The sequence below is a fragment of the Sorex araneus genome, chromosome 4 (genome assembly GCF_027595985.1).
Source record: "Sorex araneus isolate mSorAra2 chromosome 4, mSorAra2.pri, whole genome shotgun sequence".
Taxonomy (NCBI): Eukaryota; Metazoa; Chordata; class Mammalia; order Eulipotyphla; family Soricidae; genus Sorex; species Sorex araneus.
In genome coordinates, this window is record NC_073305.1 from 111,064,019 (window position 1) to 111,085,688 (window position 21,670).

General features: G+C 40.7%; 1 protein-coding gene and 1 long non-coding RNA gene across 12 annotated transcripts in view; one reads left to right on the forward strand and one right to left on the reverse strand.

The window, feature by feature from the left end:
• Positions 1-9,105, reverse strand: part of SNAP91 (synaptosome associated protein 91) — a 155,308-nt gene extending 146,203 nt beyond the window's left edge. For 2 of the 11 annotated variants that reach the window (XM_055137169.1, XM_055137158.1), the window contains exons 1-2: positions 8,636-8,856; positions 7,644-7,809 (exon numbers count right to left, since the gene is read on the reverse strand). In XM_055137169.1, the coding sequence (XP_054993144.1) occupies positions 7,644-7,773 (130 nt within the window). In that variant the 5' untranslated portion in view covers positions 7,774-7,809; positions 8,636-8,856. Of the gene's footprint in view, positions 1-7,643; positions 7,810-8,064; positions 8,337-8,365; positions 8,510-8,635; positions 8,858-8,998 lie in introns of those variants that run through there. The other 9 variants (XM_055137165.1, XM_055137163.1, XM_055137168.1 and 6 more) reach the window with 9 other exon arrangements.
• LOC129404446 (uncharacterized) overlaps positions 7,807-21,670 on the forward strand; it is a 46,924-nt gene continuing 33,060 nt past the window's right edge. Inside the window, exon 1 of the long non-coding RNA XR_008629875.1 lies at positions 7,807-7,936. This is a non-coding gene — a long non-coding RNA (uncharacterized LOC129404446). The remainder of the gene's footprint in view (positions 7,937-21,670) is intronic.

The window sequence follows — 21,670 nt, forward strand, 5'->3', positions numbered from 1 at the left end:
TAATCAAAGACAGTGTCCAAAGAAGAAAGATTTGCTTTCATTGTCTTTAAAATGGTGAGCTTCTCTTTCAAGGAGCTAGGTTGTAAAAGAAAAACAAGGCATAACAGGTTGGTTAACAAGATTGGAGTCCAAGGAAAATTGGGTGTTAAGGGCTTTGTTTCAATTGGAACACTCGAAAAAATGTTTATAAGAGAGTTGGAAGGAAAGGCTAAAGATGAAAAAGAGAGGGGCTGGAGTGATAGCACAGCGGGTAGGTGTTTGCCTTGCACTTAGCCAACCCTGGTTTGATTCCCAACATCCCATATGGTCCTCCGAGCACTGCCAGGAGTAATTCCTGAGTGCATGAGCCAGGAGAAACCCCTGAGCATCGCCCGCCAGGTGTGACTCAAAAAGAAAAAAAAAAAGGTGAGAAAGAGAACTAATGTAGAAAGAAGAATAGTTGTAGTTTAAAATAAACACAGAGGAATAATCAAAGGATCAGTTCAGATCCTAATGCAAAACCAAAGTAAGCAAAGACCTAGATTGTCTCCTGAGCAGACAGAAATGACGTACCGCAACATTTTCTACAACAGTGTTTTCTCACACTTTTCCCAACCCTGGCATCCATCCCACGTTGTTTTCCTCCTATGACCACCACACATCCATCTTAATAACTGGCTCCCTAGTCTTATGCCGCAACCTGCCTCCACATTTACACAATTTTCACCTGTGGCCCCTGGCAGTATCCTGGAAAAACTCAACAAGCAATGGGTAGATGGCACCTGGTTAAAAATCGATGCTCTAGAAGACACTGATCCTCCTGATCACTGACCCTCACTGATGCATTTGAGAAAAAGCTAATGTACACCAAAACCTCTTGGGGGCAAATGAAGAGAGAACAGGAAGACATAGATAGGCTACAGGCATAGAGTACAGTCTTCTCTCTGGTTTATGTTTCTGCCCAACTACTCCAAGGAAAACTCCATCACTTCTTACTTATAGGTCATCAAGCAGTTGACACTTGATACACCGCTCAACTAATCTCCCCTTTATGAGACACAAAAGCGAGAGGAACTCCCACGTTACATAATCACTCAAGAGGAGCCACCCTTTCCCTTTACAAGGGAACAACACAATTCTCTCAAAAGAGAAAGAATTTACAAAGTGAAACTGAAGAATATTTTTAATGGAGGTAACCGTGGCTTTTCAAATTCCTTAACTGTACTATGATTAAGGCTGAAGTGTATCTCTCAGTAGCTACTGGTATAAGAGGAGCGGAATCACTTAAATATAACTTGTTAATAACACATCGTTGACCCTCAGTGAACAGGGTTAAATGTCACTTCTGTCCTTCTTCAACAAGTTACTGTGCCAAAGAACACCCTATCCCAGGATCCATCAATATGAATAGAGGAGGTAAGATATTAAAAAGAATATTTATTTGTAAAAAGCTGAAAGTATAGTATTACATTACAAATAAGACCAAGCAATCATTTTTTAACTATTACAATATGGCATTGTAACAAAAAATCACGATTTTAATGTAAAATGCACCAAATTAATAATGAAATTTAAATGTGGGACTGGATCGATAGTACAGCAATAGGGCGCATACCTTGTATAGACCCAGATTCAATCCCATATGGTCTCCTGAACCATCAGGAGTGATCCCTGAGTGCAGAATCCTGAGGATAGTCAGGTGTGACCCTCCCCACCAAATCATACAATAATAAAATTAAGATGTGAATTCACTTAGCACAAAATTTTATATATTCTCCAAATATGCATATTTCAAAATTTCTAGAGAAATTTTTTTTAAAAAAATGTATTTGAATTACCAGCTTTATTCTGGTTCTAAGAAAAGTATCTGATAACCATACTGATGTCCAGAGGGAAAAATACCTAAAGTGACTCAAATGAAATATTTTACCTTTTGGCATAAAAAAAAATGACTTCTTTACAAATGAGACATTTAAAAGACCTAGGTGGGCAAAAATCACTCTTCTCCCCACTAGCTGATTAAAAAGCCTGCATAATTATTTTAAGTCATTTCTAAAGCATGCCCCCTTACTGTTACCAAGACACTTTGCTTCTCTGTTCCCCCTGCTCCTCCCAATTCCTGGACCTCACAAGATCTCTTTTCTCCCTTTCTGATAGGTTAAGGATTTGCCTGATCTGTACCTTACTGACTTATGGTATGAACTATAATTGACTAGACAGCTTTTAAGGCTATAGTCCCCTTTTTTCTTCACTACCTAAAAATAATAAAAATTTTTTCTCAATCATTTTCACACTTGGTCTGTACCTTGAAACAGGAAAAAAAACAGGAAACAAATGACAACAGTAAAATGAGAACAACTGGATTGAAGTAAATACAACAAGTTAAGACATAGCTCATATTCAGTAGTTTTATACACTGTTTCAATTAATTTTGTTGAACAAATTTTGCTTTCTTTTGATATGAGCACACTAAAAAGTTCTTACTACAAATAAAAATATGCTATTAACTGATTACGTGTACAAATAGCATTTCTACAAATAAAAAATATTTGTTATATACTAGGAAACAAACCAAATAAACAATTAGCTTTAAATTTTCTTTCTGTTTATTCATAAAATTTCTCATTTACATGTAGGCGCTTTATGAGCAAAATTAAAACTTTAATCAAGACACAGCCGACCTCTACACTATCTTTTCCAAACATTCTATAAGAAATAAAATCTTAAATTTTGAAGGAAAAAAATCATTTCTAAAATGCCATTATTGCTCATTTGTTAGATTCAGAATTTGAGCCACTTATTATGTGGGATAAACTCATTAAAAACATGAAAGAGACTTAAGATAGAAAAAATAAGATTACCTATAATCAACTGGACTTTTCATAAAGTTTGGTTTCATTTTTTTTTTTTTTTTTGGTTTTTGGGTCACACCCGGCGATGCACAGGGGTTACTCCTGGCTCTTCACTCAGGAATTACCCCTGGCGGTGCTCAGGGGACCATATGGGATGCTGGGATTAGAACCCGGGTCGGTCGCATGCAAGGCAAACGCCCTACCCGCTGTGCTATCACTCCAGCCCCCTAAGTTTGGTTTCATTTTAACATTAATGATGGTGGCTGAACTTTGATAATCTAAAATAGGACATTGAACCAAACAACAAACATAGAAATTGCTCATGGGTGCTGTTAACTAAAGTGAATCTTATATCAGGACTGGAAAACCTTCGCATTTTCTACTTTCAGGTGTTACTGTGGACCAACTCTAGTTTTGTTGTTCTTTAACTTTGAAACAGCATTTGACTAGCTACTAGGTGCCCTACAAGATCTGGTTACCAAATTATATGACTTGGGTTACCCTTAGGCCATCAACTACAAAACAGAAAAGGAAAAGCAAATGAAATATATAACAGTTTAGACAAGAAGGTGAACCCGTGAGTACTAAATGATTTATGTACTACCACACTGGCACACAATATCACATAAGAACAAAGTAAAGAAGTGCAATGTCAGAATAAAACTGGTGGTTAATTTTTAAGTGCAAAAACAACATTATTACAATAGGGGGAAAATAACGGTATAAACATTCTACCTACTCAAACAGTACTTTAAAATACAGGATCCTATCATATTAAGTGAAGTAAGTCAGAAGAACAAATACCATATGATCTCACTTTTCTGTGGGACACAGAAAAATATAGAAGAATAACAAGGGGAGGGGATGTAAGTTATCAAAAGTATTAATCTGTACTCTAAATTGCCATGGATCACTCAGTTTTTCACAAATAATGATCTTTTTCTAATATCTTACTCAGATTACCCTTGACTCTTAAGCACAGAAATAAGGACAAAAAAGGAAAGAAACTGAAGAGAGTAGGGGAATAAGTAGCAGGTGGGGTATGGAAAGATTAGGATCTTGGGCCCTCAAGTACATCAGTGGTGTAGATATGTGATATATGTACATATCTAAATCTCAGAGTCAAAAAAACACATAATATAACAACCAAACTTAAAGATGGGCCTGTCAGGTTATAGGATGATCTCTCTCACATAAGGGACTGAAAGATACACAATGAGATGAAACAATGATCCAACAGCAACATAATTGTGGGAAATGATCCACACAGTTGCGCTGGGGCAAGGCAGAAGAGGTGGGTACTGGGGTTCTTGGGGGAGAACACTGGTGGTGGATGTGGTTTGGAATTATGTGCATGAGAAATCATTGTTTGTATTATTATAAGCCAAATTTAAAAAGTTTAAATTTTTTAAAATGTGCTGTCAAGGAGGAAGGCTTGTAAGAAATCTGATGGAGGGAAATCAACACTGATGGTGGGAGTATTGGAACACTGTACACCTGAAATGTAACTAAGAGTAACTTTAATGTTAAAATAAAATTTTCAATATATATAGGATTCTTAATTATGTTATTAAGGTTAGTCATATCGTGTGCATGCATACTACACCCAGAGCCTCAGACATGAGGCATGAGTTCTCCCACTGAGTTCCATCCACAGTAACTAGCCACATCATTTATATCTAATTTTATATTTACATTTAGCAGCTAATTGTGGTGACGCTTTTCCAAATATATTTTTCCTTCAAAAAAGATACTGTTATTGGGGCTGGAGAGATAGCACAGCGGGTAGGGCGTTTGCCTTGCACGCGGCCGACCCGGGTTCAAATCCCAGCATCCCATATGGTCCCCTGAGCACGGCCAGGGGTAATTCCTGATTGCAGAGCCAGGAGTAACCCCTGTGCATCGCCAGGTGTGACCCAAAAAACCAAAAAAAAAAAAAAAAAGATACTGTTATTAAGAAAAAGAAAAAAAAATGAGAGTAAGTCTAAAATTTATCTTCACTTTCATGTATAATTCCTTTCCTAGATGTTAAATAATTTCTTCAGATTTAAAAATCATATATCATTAGGCATAATTTTATATATTCTGCTAACAACTGTCTTGGCCTATGGACCTAAAGAGGCAAAAAAAGAGAAGAAAGCCAAAGAGAATGTTTTATGACAAAATTGAAACAAAATACCTTAAATAATAATACACGGTACATAAAAATTCCAAACACATTCAGTTAACTCAACAACTGAAAAAGAAAGTTATAGGGCCATAAACTCTATTCTTACAGCATTATGGTTTAAACTGTCACTGATTTAAACTACAAACTAAAATTTTATATGTAAATCTAATTTAGTTTGGTTACAGTTCCTTTTGTTTCAAGTCACCAACTATACATGTGCTTTCTGCACATGTACTTGATATTTCAAACAGAAAGTGACTATTTTAAGATTGCTTCATAATCTAATGGTAAACTTAGTTATATGCTTGAGTTATGGGTGTGAATCACTAGTGTAACTGGTATATTACTGGAAATCTGTGAATAAATTCCAGGGTAATCTACTGTTATTTATGAACTTCATGAGAATTTTGAACAAAGATGCCCTCTTACAATGCATATAATTGTAACATGATTTATATACTCAGATTTTTTAGATCATCTCTTAATAAGATAGAACATATGAGTAAAGTGATCTGTTCCTCTAAATTCTACTGTAAGAATGGTTTTTAATTAACTTATTTTGTAACTTATTAGAGGAGTAAAGTGCTAAAAATAAAAACAAATATTCCTGATTTCCAGTCCTTAGCTCATGTGTTTAACAACAGAAATGTTCATGCATCTCACAGAAACTTTAGTGGGTATATGGGGAGTGATGCTCAGTGTCACAGAAAACCAAGCAAAAAGGATAAACTACAGATGGTCATTAAGTGTGGTAGTTAAAAAAAACATGAAAGTTAATCACCCTCCCAGAATTAATCATGTAAACCCCAGTATATGGTACATAGTAAATGCTCAATAAATGTTTAGCTCTTAAGATTATTCGTATTAATAATCCAATATCAGTTCCTACTTTAGTAGTTTTCTTTAAATATAGAATTTTCCCCCTATGTTCCACACTTTCAAAATCACCCCCACACACTAACATATGCTAAGGCTACTGGAAAATCTCCCATCTCAAAATTTTTTAAAGGACTTGTTTAGATCTAAAAGATCAAGATGACTAAATAGGAAAAATTCAGCCTTTATATGAACAGTTTTAAATATAATGCTCAAATCTGTGAAATCTCTATCATATACCCATAAATTGATATATCACTTCCATAGCATTTAGCAAATCCATAACCTATAGCTTTTTCTTATGAGTATTTGCCAAACGGATACATACCTTTAAGGCATGAGTCATCCTTCCAGAGTTGGGGAAACTGATGGAAAGATGGCTAAATGATTCAGCACGCTGCAGCAAAACGAGCTGGTCATGAATTTGTAATTTCCACTTCTGTTAGGTGCCCTGGCCCTGGACACCTCCCTCACTCTCTACTGCACACACAGCACACGACACCATCATCAACACATTTGGTTAAAATTCCCTCGGGAGAGTAGTGAGGGTGCTTTCCCCCAAATATCCGGAAGCAAAAGGATTTGATTTTCTTAGGCTCACAAAACTAGACCACCTTTTCAACGTCCAATTCTCTGTTCCACCAAGCTTTACTTATACAGATAGTAGGGCTAGAGTCAAATTTAGCACTGGTGCCATTTTTCCAGCTGCCCAAAGAAGGCAGTCTAAAGAGAGTCTGAAGCAAAAGAAAATGAGAAGCCAGGGCAGAAGAAGCCAGATGGACAGTAGGTTCGGCTATGCAGTTTTATAATATAATGTATAATCTGTGTCTCTCATGCCAACACTGATCTTTACCGACAGATCCTAAGCAACCACTACATCAATTCTGATGTAGTCTTAAGTTAAAATCTCATTATCCAAGTGAAAGCTATTTTCTATATGTCCCTACTTGCCCTTCTTACCCTTCAATATCAAAAAAATTTACAATGTGAATCTGAACGAGACTTTTATTTCAGAAATAGTTTTCCAACTAAATCCTATTCCCATCAACTGTTATTTTAAAGACACTTTGAATTAAATATTTTCATCCCACACTTCACTATCTGAACTGCTGGGAAAGTACATCCATTTTGTGGCCACACGCATAGTCATTCTACCCAGCAGTTTCTGAGAATGGGACAAGATGTGCCAGAATGTGAAAAATTAAATCGCCATTATCTATGAAGTGCAATGTGCTCATCAAATAGCTTAGATTTATTTCCTTCTATTGTGGTTACACAGAGCACACATACAACTCCCAAAAAAATCTCAGCAGAGATACTGGGGAAAGAAAAATTAAAAGCACTATTCTAAAACCCTCGGGGATGTATTTCAGGAAACAAGGATGCTACGTTTGACCTTCTACGAATACACTTCTTTCACTGATGCTAAGGCTGGTGTAACCCTCTACTCTCCACCAACCCAGAGAAGAGGTGGAGAGTGGAGAAGGAAAAATGATGTGAAAGCACTGAAAACAGGACGCACAATTTCTTGGTATATTAGATACACTCCATCAAGACCTTGTAGGTCAAGGCAGGGAACCAAGGAGGGGGTGGGGGGGAGTGTCAAGGACAAGCCTTCAGGGGTTCTCAAGGCGTCACCTCCAGGACTGGAGATGCCCAACCCCGTGGCCCGCTGTTCCATCGCCCCAGGGAGCTGCAGCACTATCTGGAGGCGCCCCGGGCGCCTCTGCCATGCGCATGTCCCACTTATATAAAGAGATGCTTACAGTCCAGGTGCTTTTTCTTGGGGCCCATCACTTCATGCGTGGTGGCTTTGCAGACCGCTCTGGCGACAGCGGAGCCTGTCACGCTGTACTGAGCGGCGGCGATGCGATCGGTGAGCGTCTGGCCCGACATCTTCTCCTCGGGCCGCGTCTACAGCCTCCTCTTCTGCTGGAAAGAAGAGACGGTCCAGCTGGAACCCGCAGCCGCGACCCTCCAGGCAGCGCCCTGGCCCCACCTGCCCCCGCTGCACGGCGGCGGCTCCCAGTTCCGTCCCCACCCAACACGACCCGAGCAGGTAACACTCGGAGGAGGATGGGGGGCTTCTCCATCCAGTAGGTCGGCCCCGGAATCCCAGCACGGGCTCCGGTCCCAGCTTCGTGACACATCCCTGCCTCCCACCCCCCATCCCCCTCCGCCACCAACCTCCCACCTCCAGTTCATCAGCACTTTCTCTGCCACCCGATCCGAGCCTCCTTGGCGTGCGTGGGGGGCTCTGGCCAGGCTGCCGCGCCCACCCGGTGCCCACCTGCCCGCCGCAGGCTCCTGAGAAGGGATGGGAGGAGGGATAGGGTACCGGAGCCCCGGCCGCTCCCCAGCGCCGCCGCCTAGTCGACGCACGGCCGCAAGGACAGGCTAGTCCTCCCGCGGCGGAGATTAGCAGGAGCGTCGCGCCATGTTCTGCCCTCGCCTCCCCGTCCCTCCCCCGCCGCCTCCAAAGCCTCACCCAGGCCCTCGGCCCCGCGGCGCCCTCCCCGCCCACCGGCACGATCCCCGCCGCAGGGTGGCCCCGAGGCTCTGCGGAGGCCCCCCGGTGGCCACGCGCGCGCCTCGCCCTTCCCCGCGGTGCAGCGGGAGCCGCGGCCCGCCCAGCGCAGCGCCCCCGCTCGCCGCCGAGCTGTCACCCGGCCGCTGCCCCGGGGATGATCAGCCCCGGCACTGTGCGGGGGTGGGGGGTGGGGGAGAGCGGGCGAAGCCCGGGGCCGCGGGTACTCACCCCGCCCCAGCAGCGGCGCCGCCCGCCGCAGGATGCACAGGGAGCCGCGGCCGCCGAGCCAAGCTGCCGCCGGCTGTCCCGGGGCGCGACGCCGCCAAGCCAGGCCCGGCCCCCACCCTGCGCTCCGCCGTGCCCGCGCCCGCAGCTCGTGGCCACAGGAGCCCGTCCCCGCTCGCCGCCGCCGCCGCCGCGTCTCTCTAGCGCTCCGCGCTGCGTCCCCATCCCCGCCCCCACCTCCGCCGTGGCTGCTCGGGAGAGTCAGGTGACGGCGGCTGACAAACCCGGGGAGCGCTCCACCGAGCGCCTCGACGCCCCCTCCCAGCTACTCGCACTCGCCGCCGCCCCCCGGGGCCGCCAGCTTACGGGCGTGGGGGCGCCGCGCGCCAGCATCCCTGGGAAGAGGGAGAAGGGAAGGCGGGGGACGCGGGCACCCACCCAGCCCCGCACGCTCAGCCGCCTGCATCTGCACCGAACACGCACTGCGTGCGCGCGCGCGCCACACGGGGGCACACACACACACACACAAACACACACACACACACACACGTGCTCGCTAACACACACACTTACACACACGTGCGCGCTCGGTCACACACACACACACACACACACGCGCACACACACACTTACGCACGCACACACATCTGCCCGCCCGCGTTGGGGTACGCTGACAGCGCAGAGTGCGCTCCCTGCGGGTACAGCTGGAAAGGCCAAGGCCACAACCCAGTCTCCAGGTTCCCATCCGTTTCTCCGGCAGGGCAAGGCAACTGACCATGTCACATTCTGCTGCGGGCTTGGGGTGCTGCCCGCTCACCTGTGCATCCCAGTTCCTTGTAGCTTGTTTTGCTTGCAACGAAAGCCGCGGGGGCAGGTGAATTATAAGCTCTTTCATCTTAAACTGGACACAAGAGGACGAATGTGTCCTGCTGCAAGGACGAATCATTAACAAAGCCATCAATCCAGTTTCAGATTATATTCACAGCAATCTTTTGGGTGTGTCAGGGTAACAAGACGTGTTCTCAAAATATTTCTTCCAATTGAGTAGTGCAGACGTGTCTTAAGTCTATGTCAATTGCATGCGTGACTTTCTAAGCCCGGGTTAGGGCTTGGTTAATAATTTCATGTGATGACCTTTTCAATGATCATTATTTATCTTAACCTTTTACTTTAAAAGAAATCTTTTCAACTCCAACAGCAGAATCAATATCAAAACTTAGTGAATCTTCTCGACATCCTGCCCATCCTGATCCTGATGGCTCCAGGCAGCCTCCATTTGGCCCCAAGACCATAACCTCTAATATTTCTCCTTCATCTGGTACAAGCTTTAGAACGAAGTGATGACTTCATACCTCTTAGGACTGATCCGAGCACTGATTAGAAGCATGAAGAAAACCAGTGAAGACCACCACAGTTGGGTATCAAATATCAGTTCTAACATATATTTTAACATCACTACAATCTGGTATTTACTCAAGAGAAATAAAAATAAATGTTTATTAAACACTTGTATTTAAATTTTGTAACTGAGAGAAAAATGCTTTTTTCTACTGGTAAATAATAACAGAATATCCACAGTGGCACACTACTAAGCAATAACAAGAAAAAAATTAACAATGTGGATGGATTTCAATTACATCACGCTAAACAGAGAAGCCCGAACCGAACTGCTAGTTAGTATTGTAATTCCGTTTGTATGACATTTTTATAAAAGGCAAAATTACAGAGACTGAAAGCATGTCAGATGTGGGACAGAAGAGGAGCTGGACTACAAAGGGGCAGAGATAACGTTTTTGAATGACAGAAATGTTCCAACCCTTGATTGTGCTGTTGGTGATTATGTATCTACATACATTTCTCAAAACTTACCAATTTGTACACATAAACTTGGTGAATTTTATTATTTGTAAATTGCAATGCAAATCTGATTTTAAAAAAAGAATGAGAGCAGCAATATCAGACAAAGTAGGCTGAAAAATAAATAATATTTATAAGGATAAAGAGACGTTTCATGATAAAAATTTATCAAGTGTAACACCACCTATATGTATACTTACAACCATAGCTTCAAGATATGTTGAATAGTAATATTACTTATTACTAAAAAGAAAAAAGGAAAATCCACAATCATACTTTAGCATTTCAATATTCTTGATAATTGATAAAACAATATTGTATAGTTACCTAAATAACTATATCAAGCAATTTGACATAATTGTCATTTATAAAGCACTTCAACCAACAACAGTAAAATATTCTTTCTGGGTCACAGAGAACATTCAACAGGATAAATCATATTTTGGGGCAATAAAGCTAGCCTCATATATTTAAAAGGATTACAATAATACAAATTGCATTTTCTCACTATAATGTAATTTATCTGCAAATCAATAACAGTGTTCTACAAATCCCTAAATATATGGTGATTAAATAACACATTCTGAATAACCCATGGGTACAAATTTCCCATAAGAACTTTCTTCAAACTGAATGATAAATAATATGCAATCATCAAAAATTTGTGGAATGGAGGTAAATCCAGTGATTACAGGGAAAGATATAGCATTAAAATGTTTAGGAATGAAAACTGAAAACAGTTATTTATATTTCAAGCTTAAGGTACTAGAGAAAACTTTTTAAGACGAAGGGAAAGAGGGACAGAGGAAGGGAGTGGGAGAGCAGGAAGAAAGAAAAGAGGAAGAAAGAAAGAAAGAAAGAAAGAAAGAAAGAAAGAAAGAAAGAAAGAAAGAAAGAAAGAAAGAAAGAAAGAAAGAAAGAAAGGAAGGAAGGAAGGAAGGAAGGAAGGAAGGAAGGAAGAGAGGGATAGGAAGAGAGAGAAGGATAGGAAGAGAAGGATGGAGAGAAAGAGAGCTAGAAAAAAAAACAGCAAATAAACTCAACAGGAACAGGAAAAAAACACAATAAAAATAAAATGGACTGGAGAGATAGTAGAGTGGGTAGGGCACTTGCCTTGTGCACTGCTGACTCTGGTTCAATCCCCTGCACCTCTTATAGTCCCTGAGCACTGCCAGGAATAATCCCTAGGACAAAACCAAGACTAAGCCCTGAGCCCAACTGGTTATGACTCCAACATACTCCTCCAAAAAAAGGGGGGAAAAATAAAAGTAAAGAACCACAAGCTGAAGAAACAAATAAGTAGATAAAGATCAATGGGATCAAAGACAAAATAAGACAAATGACATCTTTAAAATAATTTTAATTTAAAAATCTATATGTCGGGGCCAGAGCGATAGCACAGCGGGTAGGGCGTTTGCCTTGCACGCAGCCGACCCGGGTTCAATCCCCGGCATCCCATATGGTCCCCCAAGCACTGCCAGGAGTAATTCCTGAGTGCAGAACCAGGAGTAACCCCTGAGCATCGCTGGGTGTGACCCAAAAAGCAAAAAAAAAAAAAAAAATCTATATGTCACCATATAGATTTAGCAGAATAGTATTTTTTCTAAGTCTCTTATTTAATGTTTCCTTCTGAGGATCATAGTTAATAGAGAAAAAAACAAGCCAAAAATAATTATTGTGAAATAACAGTTTAAATCAGCACATGAAAAAAAAAATCTTCAAGTTCTTGGTTTCAATTTCTAAGATAACATAAGAGTACAAGAAACATAAAGCTAAGGGCTATCTGCTAGCTATGGACAAGAACCTCAGATGACATTAGGATACTCATATTTTTCTCTAAAATTTATATGCTCTTCTTAAAGATACAAGACGATTTTATTCCAGGATTGTTTTTCTTTCAAAATAGGAAAACATATCAGGTGCAAAAAGAAATATATTGGAGTGTGTCTATCCACACAGACAAATGTGACATGTTGACCAAAACTCATAAGCAACTGGAAGTAAAAAAGCAAATTTTCATCTCCTGTGTGTACTGGTATAGAGTAAGTAGATCACTCCTCTTTTATGACTATAGCTAAAATCAATGAGCATCAGAACTAATGAAATTTTTAACACAGCAAGAAAATAGTAGGTTGCATAAATGACTAAGATTGCTATTCAGGGGCTGAAGAATATTCAAGATGCATCCTTGTCAACATCGAAGAGGAATACGATCGACTGTTTCAGCACCTCCATGTCTGTGCAGAAAAATGCCGAGAGTGAGAAAGCCACAAACAGACGCCTGTCTTCAGAAACTCTCGAGCTCATTCGTCAACATGGTTTGGCATGAGCCTCAGGCAACCACAAGCTAACGTCCGAGCTCACAAAGCTGTGCAGAGATGCGAAAAAGGAAGACCTCAAAGAGAGAAAAGCAGCAGTGTTGGCCAGTGCAGCAGAAGCTGGGGAAAGTATTTGCAACGCTCGCCTGTCCTTCCCCAACTACAAGACCAAGATGACTGCCCTCCGACGTCCTGATGGATCTATCACATCCTCCAGAAAGACAATGGAGAAAATTATTTACGACTTCTACTCGGATCTCTTTGACAGCCATGTCCACCTGCCCACATACCAAATTCCACAGGATGAATATGTCGTTCCCAAAGTTCTCCCTTCTGAAATCCGACACGCCATTTCGCTGGTAAAGACTCTAACAGCACCTGGTCCGGACAAGGTCAGACCCGAACACCTGAAGAATCTGCCACCAGTACTCATCAATACACTGGCCCGAATCTTCACACGCTACCTGTATGAATGCAAGTTTCTGTCGCAATGGAAAACCAGTAGGACCGTTCTGTTGTACAAGAAGGGAAACATCCATGACATCGGCAACTATTGCCCAATCTGCCTGCTGTCTGTCATCCGCAAGTTGTTCACTTGTGTCATCCTGAATAGAATAGGCAGAACACTAGATGAAGGACGACCATGCCAGCAAGCCGGGTTCCGAAGGGGATTCAGCACCATAGACCATATCCACACAATCACCAAACTCATTGAAGTTTCGAGAGAGTTCAAGATGCCACTCTGTCTAACGTTCATTGACTTAAAGAAGGCCTTCCATTCTGTTGAGACTGAGGCGGTCATCGAAGCCCTGGCCAAACAGGGCATTCAAACTCAGTATATCAAAATCCTCCTTGAACTGTATTGTGGATTTACCACCAGGATCTCACCATTCTACAAGGATCATTGATGTAAAGAGAGGGGTTCAGCAGGATGATACCATTTCACCAAAACTCTTCAGTGCTACCCTTGAGAACATCATGCAACGATTGGAATGGGAAGGAATGGGAGTGAAGATAGATGGTTGCCAATTACACCACCTCTGCTTCGCTGATGACATCGTTCTCATAACACCAAACATTAGCCAAGCGGCATAATTGCTGGCCTATACTTTGACCTCGAGTGTGGAAAGGTTGGATTGCAGCTGAATCTCAACAAGACAATGTTCATGAAAAATGAACTGGTCCCTGAAGCTCCATTTGCTCTCAATGGAATGAACATCTCCGAATGCAGCAGCTTTGTGAATCTGGGTCAAGAACTCAACATGAGGAATGACTTGGTGCCAGAACTGCGCAAGAGGAAGAGAGCAGCGTGGAATGCATTCAAGAGCATTGAAGAGGTGGCTAAAAGAACGAAGAATCTCTGACTCTGGGCACGTCTTTTCGATTCCACCATTCTTCCTGCACTAACATATGCCTCAGAGACCTGGGCCCTACGAAAACAGGATGAGAATTCTATTAGGGTATCCCAAAGAGGAATTGAAAGAGCTATGCTGGGAATATCATGTCTCACTCAAGTGAAAGAAGGAATCCGGAGTTCTGACCTCCGTCGATAGTCAAAAATCAGGGATGCTGTCTCGTTTGCCAAGACATTAAAAATCAGATGGGCCAGTCATGTAATGTGATTCAGAAACAACTGCTGGACTAGAGCTGTTACCAACTGGATTCCACGGGACGTCAGAAGACTTCGTGGCCGCCCACCAACTAGATGGTCAGATTTCTTCGTCAAATCTCTGAATGAACAATTTGAGGCTCTTCCTATTCCTGGAGCAAGCAGGTATCATTGGGGTGCACTAGCTCATGACAGGGACAAATGGAGACGTTACTGGCGCCTGCTCGAGCAAATCAAAGATCAACGGGAGTACAAGTAATACAAGTGATTCAGGGGCTGGAGCAATAGCACAGTGGGTAGGGCATTCGCCTTGCACATAGTCAAGCCACGTTCTATTCCCAGCATCCTACATGGTCCCCCGAGCACTGCCAGGAGTGATTCCTGAGTGCATGAACCAGGAGTAACCCCTGTGCATTGCCAGGTGTGACCCCCAAAAGCCAAAAAAAAAAGGTTGCTATTCAAACAACTGATCTTCCTAGGGAAGTATATATTACTTCATCCATGAAACTTTCACATTGCATAAGAATGAAAGCAAATGAAGAGACAATGTATTCCAAGACATGACAAACACATTACATTTTGTGCTGCCTGACATTCAATTTAGAGATGAATTCCCTGACAACTGGAATATTCAAAGATCATGTAGGTTTTACATGCATAATGATGAAAATAATTTAAATATATTTTATTTGCTTCTCTATCTTAAATTTAATGTGGCTGTTCTTATTACCTTTTTGTATAACAAATTGACTTTAAAAAATTAATTATGAGGCCTAAAAATAGTGCAAGAGCTGAAAGCCAGGGTTCAATCCTTGGCACCACATCATTCCCTGAGCATCACTTAGAAATGACCACAACAGGACTACTCCCTGAGCACCAAAAATGTAAACAAATGTTTTATTCTGTCTCACAGTATTAGAAATTTGTCATAGAGTTCTGTTATGTAACTCTCTTTTGAAGATCTTCTTGTAGCTGCAGTCATGTGACTGTTGGGACTGTAGTCATTGACAGCCTAAAAAAAATAAAAACCCAAGATAACTGACTCAGTCACATATCTGGTAGTTGATTGATGTGGTTGTTGTTCAGTGAGGGCTCAGCTAAGGGTGAGTTTCAGAATAGCACTGTAAGTCATCCTTACGGGAATTGAACTTCTCATAGCAGAGTAGTTCAGGACAGTAGTTTATATATCTTATGTGGTCACTGGTTTCCCAAAAAAGTAAGAAAACTAGATGGATATTATCAGTCTTCTTATGGACCTAACTCTAACATTGTGTAGCATCATCTCTGTAATATTCTACCAATCCAAACAAAAATTCAGATATGGTTCCGGATTTGAGGGGAAGGAAACTATTATTGAGAGGTTAATTGGGAGATCAACTACCATAATGGCTTAGAAAAGCAAACCTTCGTAAAGAATTTATAGAGGAAAGCCTCTAGCTTCATAATTATGTGGTTAAGTGAGTTCCTTAAGATTTGTTGGAAATTAAAATTGGGGATAAAAGAATTAATAACTGATCAAAAAGTTACTTGAACATACACACTAAATTATTTCCTCTATTTGAAATATTCTCTCACATACTTGGTAAACTCTGATTATTGTTCAAAATCTCAGTCAAATTGCACATAACACAAAATTCCTGTAACCCTCTCTGTTTTACAGCTGAGCCTAGAGACTTTAAGTGACTTCCTATCACCCAGTGAGATAACCACATAACCAATCTTAAATTTCAGTTATCAGACTTTTAGCCCAGTGTTTTTTCTACTGTATTTACTGCTTCTGAAGAAAGGGTATATTATTATTATCATTTTATAGGCTCTTATTAATATTATTTACCTTTTTAGTCTGCATTTTATGTTTTATTATTTTTAAATTTATTCATATACTGTAATTTACAAAGATAACAGTTCCAAGTATTCAAGATTCCAACTAAACCTAACAACAGTGTCAGTATCCCTACACCAGTGACCCCTCTCCTCCCCACCCCACCTCCTTAAACTCATTTTCTCAAATATTTACTTCTTATACTTTGGGTCACATGTTTTCACTAGTGTTGACTCTTATGATATTGCTGTATGTAGTTACCTCATCTCTATATCACCAAAATGTCCAAGACTAATGTTCTTGTCCCAGCCCTTAATTCCCTCTTTCCTCCAGCCCTCACTTCCCTCCATCTATGACATTCTTACTTCTGTAATCCAGAGCTAAGTATTTATCATCATTTGATATCAAAAGTTCCAGTTTTTTAAAAATGTGTGGGCTGGGAAGCACAGAAACTAATACTTTTTTTTTCTTTTTGGGTCACACCTGGTGATGCACATGGGTTACTCCTGGCTCATGCACTCAGGAATTACTCCTGGCGGTGCCCTGGGGTCCATATGGGACACTGGGAATCCAACCTGGGTCAGCCGCGTGCAAGGCAAATGCTCTACCCGCTGTACTATTGCTCCAGCCTCATTCTTCAGTAGCTAATACTTTTGGTTAAGAAATTAAACAAGTCATAGTTTTAGTCACTAGGGCTGGTCCATATTGTGCGACTTTGGGCAAACTCCATACCTTTGAAGTTTAGTTTTCTTTTCTGTAAAATCAGTACAGGCATAGTTTCTACTCTGAGGATTTTCTTACCATCAAATGAGACAAGAAAATATAAATATATTCTATTTATGATAGCATGGTATGTGGCACACAGTAAAACACCAAATAAATTAATAGTATTTGTTGAATAATAAAATGACCAATTTTATCACTTTACTAATATCTGATTATATTACTTTTTGTTATTTATGATTATAATTTAAGATACATGGTTAACTGATAAATATATCATTTTACTAATATTTCTAAAGTAAGAAAACTAGCTACATTATATGTGAAAACATATTACTTAAAATATCATCATGGGTGTACTGAACTCATATTATTCCAGATAACTAGAGTAGAGAGTGCAAGCATATACATATAATGATTGCACAGCACTGCAACTAGAAACAACCACCCAGATGCTTAAAAAAGGACACTTTGCACAGTGAATATTTGCCTTTGAGAAAAAAGAGAGGATTAATCAGGATAGTTCTATAAGAATATGGGGCTAAGCCAGTGATCCTCACCTTTGCTTCTTTTTTGTCTTCCTCTAAGTAAAATTATCCTCTGTGTCGGTTATTGATTGTATCTCTCTACAGCCCAGCTTATATCCTGGGTTGCTTGGGGTGAGTGGTGTGGTGTAGGCTCTGTTTGATCATTCATTGAATAGCTGCTACACAAGACCCTACAGCCCCAGAACAGCAGTGTCCTGGGAGATGACTTGATCATTTCAAGGTCACTTACACTGTGTGACCAGGAAAAACACAGGTTGCTTGTCAGTTTTAACAGGTCCCAGGCAAAAAGAATTACTTACATCAATTATAATTATCATAATATAGCTATTAAGTATAATGATGTCAGTCAAGCATTCTGTTCCTCAAATAAAGAGAACATTAAACATAAATGGAAACATTAGACTATCTGATGTTCAGTATAACCAGATGAGAATAAACTTCTGTGCTACTGCTTAAACTAATTTTGACTGGAATAAGTAAAGTCTTACTCTCTCTAAGACATAATGCATTTAACAATATTGAATTTCTTTTCCTTTTGCCTCAAGCACTTTCCTCTTTCCTATGACTTTTCCCTCATCACTCAGGAGTACTTATATAGATACATAGGACAGAACATTGTATGAATAATTTAGAAAATTACTAGACTCTTTGTTCATATTTTATTCAAATACCTTAGAATTGGACTCAGTACTGTCACTGTCACTATCATCCTGTTGCTCATCGACTTGCTCAAGCAGACACCAATAAAGTCTCCATTGTGAGACTTGTTGTTACTGTTTTTGGCATACCGAATACACCACGGTTAGCTTGCCAGGCTCTGCCATGCGGGTGAGATAATGGTAGCTTTCCGGGCTCTCTGAGAGGGGAGGAGGAATCTAACCCGGGTTGGATGGGTGCAAGGGGAACGCCCTACCCACTGTGCTGTTGCTCCAGCCATTGGACTCAGAAGCCCCCAAATTAACTAGCTAATATAACTAAACTTCCAAATATAATAAAGCAAAACTTATGCTCCTTCATTTTTAAATGTTAGCTTGAGAAGCAATTTTCAGTGGAGGAAATTATAAAACATGTCTAGCCAAACATAAAAAATAATGCTAGTGTGCTCATTTTCCTCATGAAGAAATGAGGAAAGGTATTGGTTATTGTGTTTGCATACATCGATGGCTATCTAACTTGATCAATGGGTATGTTGACCTTAAGATTTTGTCTGAGTCAATATAAAACTGAGTTGACGCATATGTCATTGTGAATATTTTGATGTATTCATAAAAGAACTCAAATTCTTAGGTATTGCACTGAACATGGATGCTTATTAAATGTGTATAGCAGATGCTCACTGATAAGTATTTGTGAAAGTATGCCTTTAGTTTAATAACACCTGAATCAGTGTTGATGATCCATCTCATGTTGCTGTGGAGAGACGGTCTATTTTTTTCTCCCTTATGACTTTACATTATTATTATTTACATTATTTACTTTGCATTATTATTATTAATTTTCATACTGCCCAAGTTCACTCAAGATTTTGTCAATAAGAAAAAAATAAATATTGACATCATAAGACAACCCCATGTTTCCATTTTGTGGGCGAAACATTAAAATATGAATAAAATATACAGCAAGTTGATAAGCTGGCATGTCAATAGCATTGTTTCCTAGAAATATCAAAATTATCACTCATGAACAGTCTATAAAATAGCCTTATAAATATTTTTGAGGCAACATACTCCCTTTTGTATGTTTGAGGTTTTGTTTGAGAAGTTTAGCCCTTAGCCTACTGCTATGTAGTAACATTGTTTGGCAGCTGCAAATTTATTTGTTTGCTGTCCTTTGTATTTTTTTCTCCATTACTTTTTTTTATTCAGTATGTTAATCTTATTTTCTTAAATTTTTTTATTATTTTAATTTTTAATCACCATGCAATACAGTTTCAAAGCTTTCCTGTTTGAGTTTCAGTCATACAATAATTAATCACCCAACCCTCCACCAGTGCACATATTCCACTACCAAGGTCCCCAGTATCCTCCCCCATCCCACCCCTCCCCCTGCCTCTATGGCAAACAATCTCCCCCATACTCTCTCTTTTTTTTTTTGAACTTTCTTGTTTCTATTTGGTTTACATCCCTCCACCAGTGGCCATTCTCCTCCACCAATGTTCCCAGTATCCCTCCAACCACCCCCACCCCAACCCCCACCACCCCACCCTGCCTCTGTGGCAGTGCATTCCCTTTTGTTCTCTCTCCTGTTGGATATTGTAGTTTGCAATAGAGGTATTGAGTGGCCATCATGTTCAGTCTATAGTCCACTTTTTGTATGCGGTTTTCAACCTGAGTCAGTCTCCTCCCAACATTCTCTACTAGGTGTTCCCTTCTCTGCCTCTGCTGCCTTTTCCCCCAGCATGTGAGGCCAGTTTCCAAGCTGTGGGGTGCTGTCCTTTGTATTTGAGGATGGTATTGAGTGGAATTACCACACAATCCCTCTTTGGAAGCCACAAACCATTCCTAGCTGCATATATATATATACATATATATATATACTGATTTCTAACTTTAGTAATCATTTATGTGACTGCTTTTGTTAGTAATTTGCCTCAGAAATGCAATTGCTTACTCACAAACCCTTAAGAGTCATGATGTCTGTATAACTAACCATCTTCAAGGATTATAATCCCCATATAGACCAAAGCCTTGCCACGTATTATCAGTATAACCTTAAAATATGTATTGTGTTTTCCCTGCATATAGTTGCCTAAACTTCATCTGACTTTCATGGAGGTCTTTCCATATTCTCGTCCTCTTCTGCTTTGTTTCGTACAACCAAGTGCGTAAGGAATGACTTCACTGACAGAGGTCTGTCCACAAACAAAGGACTCAATGTAGCAGAGTCTCTGTTGCTTATTTCTTCTCCACCGTGACCAGCTCAAAGCCCAAATGTGACATGTATGATGGGTTTAAGTGTTATTGTACTTTTGAAGGTTAGAAACCTAGAGCTGAATATCTTATGGATTTTAATTCTTTCCAGCTCCATCCAGATTTCCTTGGTTAGGAAACCAAAGTGCCCTTTCATCAGACAATATATCATGGTTTCCATTCCCACACATAGGTGGAAGGTTGTAAGATTCCCTCACAGAGGCTTTCATGAAATCAAGCCAGTAAATATGTGCTCATTCCAGAGTTACGCTGTTTTTTCTGTTTTTGTTTCAAGAAAAATAGCAATTAGCATAATTATTTGAGAAATAGAATAATTTGAGCTACCTTCATTATATCTAAAGGTGCTTAAAGTGAATGGGATGAAAGACTTTCATACAGTGTGGAAAAAAATGCTGGCATAGTCTACATCTATTTTTCTCAACTACTAACATGTTTATGTAGAATATATTGCTTTAATTGTTTTTTAAAACATATTCTCAGATGCTTTATTCAGGCTGGTCCAATTACAGAAAAATTTAAAATCTGGATATGGACTTCGGACTCCGCGCTAGGCTGTTTTCACTCGGGGCGCCCCAGAGGGGGGTGGGTGAGAACCCTCCCCACACCAAGGGACCTAGCCTCAGCAGCTGACCTCTACTACCCAACCACTGCAATGCTCCAGGCCACTTTCCTACCTATCTTATATAATTACCACACCATATTTGATGGAATTCAGACAGTAGGCAACAAATCATAGAGAGTAATATATAATATATATCCATATATATGGATATATGTATACACATACATACCTTTCGGAGAGCCTGGAAAGCAACTGAGAGTATCCCACCCCCACAGGCAGGGCCTGGAAAACTACCCATGGCATATTTAATATGTCAAAAACAATAATGATAGGTCTCATTCCCCTGACTCTGAGAGAGCCTCCAATCGTTGTGAAGAAGAGTAAGGAGAGGCTGCTAAAATCTCAGGACTGGGAGGAATAGAGACATTACTGGTGCCCGCTCGAGTAAATAGACAAACAACGGCATGACAGTGATACAGTCACAGTGATATGGACCTCAGCTTTTGTCTAAGCAGCATAGGAACTTAAGTCCAAGTTCCTCCAATAAGGTTAATACCCAATCACTTGTATCACTTGACACTTGTCATCCCGTTGATCTTCAATTTGCTCAAGCCGGTGCCAGCAGCATTTCCATTCGTCCCTGTCGAGTGCTAGTGTAGCCCAATGGTA